The 4142-nt window shown below is 45.6% G+C and overlaps 1 protein-coding gene across 1 annotated transcript; it reads right to left on the bottom strand.

The window, feature by feature from the left end:
* Positions 1-983: 983 nt before the first annotated feature.
* TAL2 (TAL bHLH transcription factor 2) lies at positions 984-2867 on the bottom strand. Its single transcript, XM_018072814.1, has 2 exons — positions 2488-2867; positions 984-1347 (listed from the first exon to the last, which is right to left on the bottom strand). The coding sequence occupies exon 2, from the start codon at positions 1335-1337 to the stop codon at positions 984-986; it is 354 nt and encodes a 117-aa protein (XP_017928303.1). The 5' UTR covers positions 1338-1347; positions 2488-2867.
* Positions 2868-4142: the final 1275 nt, after the last annotated feature.

Genomic DNA, 4142 nt, shown 5'->3' with positions numbered 1-4142 from the left:
TGGGGTTTCTCCCTATAGGGAAATTACTTGCTGAATGAAATGAAAACCATTTACACCAATTTCTTTGTCCTTGCTCCATCAGCCCATTTGGGATAGTATCCAGCTACAGCTACAGCTATAGCTACCTCAGCTACAGCAGGTGAAATCAAGGATTTAAAGGCAGTCAGCTGGGTATGCAAAGACATTTATCCACCAACCTCTTTTTGATGGGCTTTTAAGGCATCTGGAGCATAGCTGACTATCATCCTTCACATGCACACTGGTACTGCTACAAAGGAGGAGGTATACTCTGCCTATTGAACCCACTGAAACTCATCTACAACTGTCTTCTTTAAGTTTAAATTGGCACTTTGCTTTAACCAAACATTTAATTTTATTTAATACATTTTGCTCTGACACTAGGGATCCCTCCAGTCTGACAGAGAAAGATGTAGCCAGGTTCAAGGACTAGGACTTGCATTCTCAAAAAAAAGAATCAAGCTGGAAATAAGATTCACAAGCTCAAGAGTGACTGCAATTAGCCCCTGGAACAACTGGTGGAGGACTGTGTCAAATATCACATCTCTCAAAATCTTTCACTACCAAGGCCAGATGTCTGTCTTGGACAAATTTTGTGGTGCAGTCATCATTCTTCATCTCAGTAGTGTTTCCTTGAATTAGCACGGGAGAATAATCTCTTTCTGTGTCAGAAACACTGAATGAGTTTCTACGGCCTGATTTATGGAGGAGATCTGGGTAGAAGGCTCCTCTGTCTTGGAGAGGACTCAGCGAGACAGCAGTGAGTCCTTCCAATTTCCCAGGGACTGCAAGTTCTCCCTCTGGACCTCCAGGTTTTTGGATTACCAAGGATTTCCTTTCCTATTAAATAAAAATGCATACCAAATAAAATAGTAATAAATATGAAAAAATATTCACAATACATAGAGGAGCAAAAGGAGAGGGACTATCAAGACTAGCACCAAGACTGCACATCTCACTGCTTGCTAGGGAGATGATGTCTCTGACCAACACTCTACTATATCGCTGCTCATGCCAGGACAGGAGACACCACAGTTTTCAATTAGTGTCAGCTCCTCCATGCTTTGCAAGTGTGGGGCTTGCTGGAAGAACCCCAGGATGCTGCTCCGAGCTGCCACTGCTGTCTGCTGCAGGCCTGGCTCCCCCAGGACCTTGACAAGGAAGTTGATGTATCTCATGGCTAAACGGAGGGTCTCATTCTTGCTCAGTTTTTTGTCTGGTGGATGGGTGGGAATGAGTTTCCGCAGTTTGGCAAAAGCGCTGTTGACATTTTGCTGCCTCCACCTCTCCCTGGTGTTGGTGAAGATCTTCCTTGTCATGCTTAAGGTGCTGCAAAGCAAAGGAGATGGTGAGTGAATTCTAGATAACCCTGGCTACTAGGCTAGTACTCTAGGGGCTCTGTAGCCTCTGGGCCAGTGGCAACCCCGCAGTGGTGGTTCTAGGCTTCTAATTTTTGCCCTCTGTTGTTGATGCCCTTGTCCCACATGTCCTGCACAGATTTGCCCTAATCACTGAAATCATGTCCCCGTTTACAGCCATGATTATAAGCATTGCAGCTGCAACCAGATGCCAGTAAAAACTTCCTAAAGGAGTTAAAGGAGTTTAATTTCCTCATACAACCATTTGGTGCTTCTACAAGCCCAGCTTCTCCAGGCTCTTGAGAGTTTTCCTGCAACAGAATTCCCAACAACCAATCCATTTGTGATCCCATCAGGCTCCATGAGAGCCACACTGATGCTTTTGATGAGGAAAAGCAGGTAGATCCAGTGCAGAACACATCCATGCTTTCCCAGCCTCTTTTCACAACTTCCTGGGGTCTGCTCCCAGCTGGCCCAGGCTTGGTGACTGAAACTAAGCCAGGTGTACCTTCATTGTGGGCCTTCAATGAGCAGATAGCCAACACTGCAGGCATGTGTGACTGTGGTTATTTCAAGAGCCTTCTCCAGGGAAACAACAGCCTGGTTCCCTGCCCAGCCCACACTGGCTGCTCATGGCTGGTGGCAGAGACTCTTCAGGTCTGATTCATTCAGGATTCTGCGTTAGCCCCTGAGATGCCAAGGCTAAGCCACAAGTGCCATGAGTGCATGAGGAAAAGTGTGATTCCTAGAAAATGCACTGGCATTCCACCCAAAACCTCTGCCTAGATGTTACCTGCCCACCCTGCCCCACAGAGCCAAGCAAAGGGAACCCAGTCACCAGAGCAGACCTGGCAACAGAGCAGTACTGAGCAAGAGGTGCACAAGGATTTTAAATGCCATTTACCAGAAAGATGCTCAAAAGATCTTTGGGTTGCCCTAACTCTTCTCCCACCACCAGTGAAAAGTGTCTTCCCTTCTCTTCCACAGCCCTGGAGGAGACACTCACTCCTCCATTTCTGAAGTAGCTCTTTGTGCCAATGGCACACAGGCAGTTGGAGCAGGGAAAAACTATCCACAACCAAGAGACTAAAGGACAAATGTTTCCACTTACCCTCTTACGCATGTGAAAACACCAGCTTTTTATACTCATTGGCAAACTCCTTATAGCAGTCCCATGGGGGAGTGGGGAGCAGAGGGAATAGCACCCTTCACCCTGGGAATAGGTAATTTCAGAATGACAGCCCAGCTGTGATCCCGTTTCCATTTGAAGCAGCCTCACATCATGCAAGACACTTGGGGTTCACCAATATACAGAGCAATAGTCCCAGTGAACAGAGAAAAACACAAATGTGACTCAGGTTAATTGGGATGCCCTGCGAGGGAGCCAAGGCAAGGGAGTTCCTGCCCAGCTCCTTCAAGTTCCAGTCCAGCACTGATTATCCACTGCCAGGGAAACACATTTGCAGCACTATAAATCATGTCGCAGCTGTGGTCAGAGATCTCCAGTCAGAGATGCCGCCAGCACAGGCACACCCTTGTACTCTGTATATGGCTCACACCATCCCAGCCTCACAGGCTCCTCTCAGCCATGGCCTTTATACTGCTGACACATTTCTATTTTGGTAGAAGTCTGAAATTACTGTCATGCCTTTAGGGGATGAGAAAATTGTCTCAGCAAAATGTCCTTGCTTCAGGAGAGGCTCATTTAAAAAATAAACCCTCATATTTCAGGTTGCTGAGAGTTTTTCTTATGTTTTTTTTAGACTTACATTGAGACCCATTGCTTGATCCAAATGGGGATTGTATCTCTCCCTCTCTCTTTATTTTTTTTTTTTTTTAATATCGTTCTCCTACTCCATGTATCGCTTTTGGTTTGGGCTGCGGGAACAAATCTGCTTGGTGCTTTGCACCCACCTGAAACATGCTGGATGTACCTTTGTGGCAAGAACACTGCCACATCAGTGGTACAGATTTTAAACACTGTCTTCCAGTGCTCCTCTGTAACGCAATGTGTTGGCTGCCCAAGGCAAAACTTTTGCCTTCACAGATTTATTCTTCCAAACAGCTGCTCGGATTTATGTGAAATTCAAAGTGCCACCTGCTTCTCTCTCTTTCTTCTGTTTTGGTGTTTGTGTTGTTGTTCGGGTTTTTTCCTTTTTTTTTTTTTTTTTTTTTTTTTGAAGACATATTTATCTGTGTACAAAGGCAGCTATTTTTTATAATATAGGGAAAGTTATTTGGGCTTCTGGATTGCATTTTGCCACGTCTTTTGGTCTCTGCAATGTAATTCTGGTATGTGGGTCAGCATTTGCTGGATACCTGATTACATCTCAATTATAAATACCAACAGAACAGAATGTCTACTCCTCCTCTTTCTCCTGCTGCACACAGTCCCCAGCACAGCTCTCCAGGAAAGCAGGTGAACATCCAGCCCTGGTGCTGTGACCATGCCATCTTATCCTGTTGGTGGAATTATCGGTGAAAAAATAAACGCAGCCTACTCCTTCACGCCATGGTGTCTTTGTCTCTCTTCTCTTGCCTCTGGAAAGGACAATACTACGCTTGTGGTTACAAGCCTTGTCAGCAAACAGATGCCTTTGTGAGATCAGCTCCTGCTTTGCACTTCAAAAACGTGTGTTTTTGTTTCTGACATTTATTCAAGATCGGCAAACAACAGCTCCTTCCCCCTCCCAGTGCCTCCTCTTGCACTAATAGCTCTATGGGCAACTTTGTTTCAGCTGTAATCCACCTCCATACATCTCTCCT

This window comes from Manacus vitellinus, unplaced genomic scaffold, assembly GCF_001715985.3.
Source record: "Manacus vitellinus isolate BGI_N305 unplaced genomic scaffold, ASM171598v3 scaffold_23_pilon, whole genome shotgun sequence".
Taxonomy (NCBI): Eukaryota; Metazoa; Chordata; class Aves; order Passeriformes; family Pipridae; genus Manacus; species Manacus vitellinus.
The sequence above is the reverse complement of the archived record's forward strand: the minus strand, read 5'-3'. Positions and strand labels throughout refer to the sequence as shown.

Coding starts and splice junctions, on each gene's coding strand:
- TAL2 (XM_018072814.1), bottom strand. CDS start 1,337: ATGACAAGGAAGATCTTCACCAACACCAGGGAGAGGTGGAGGCAGCAA.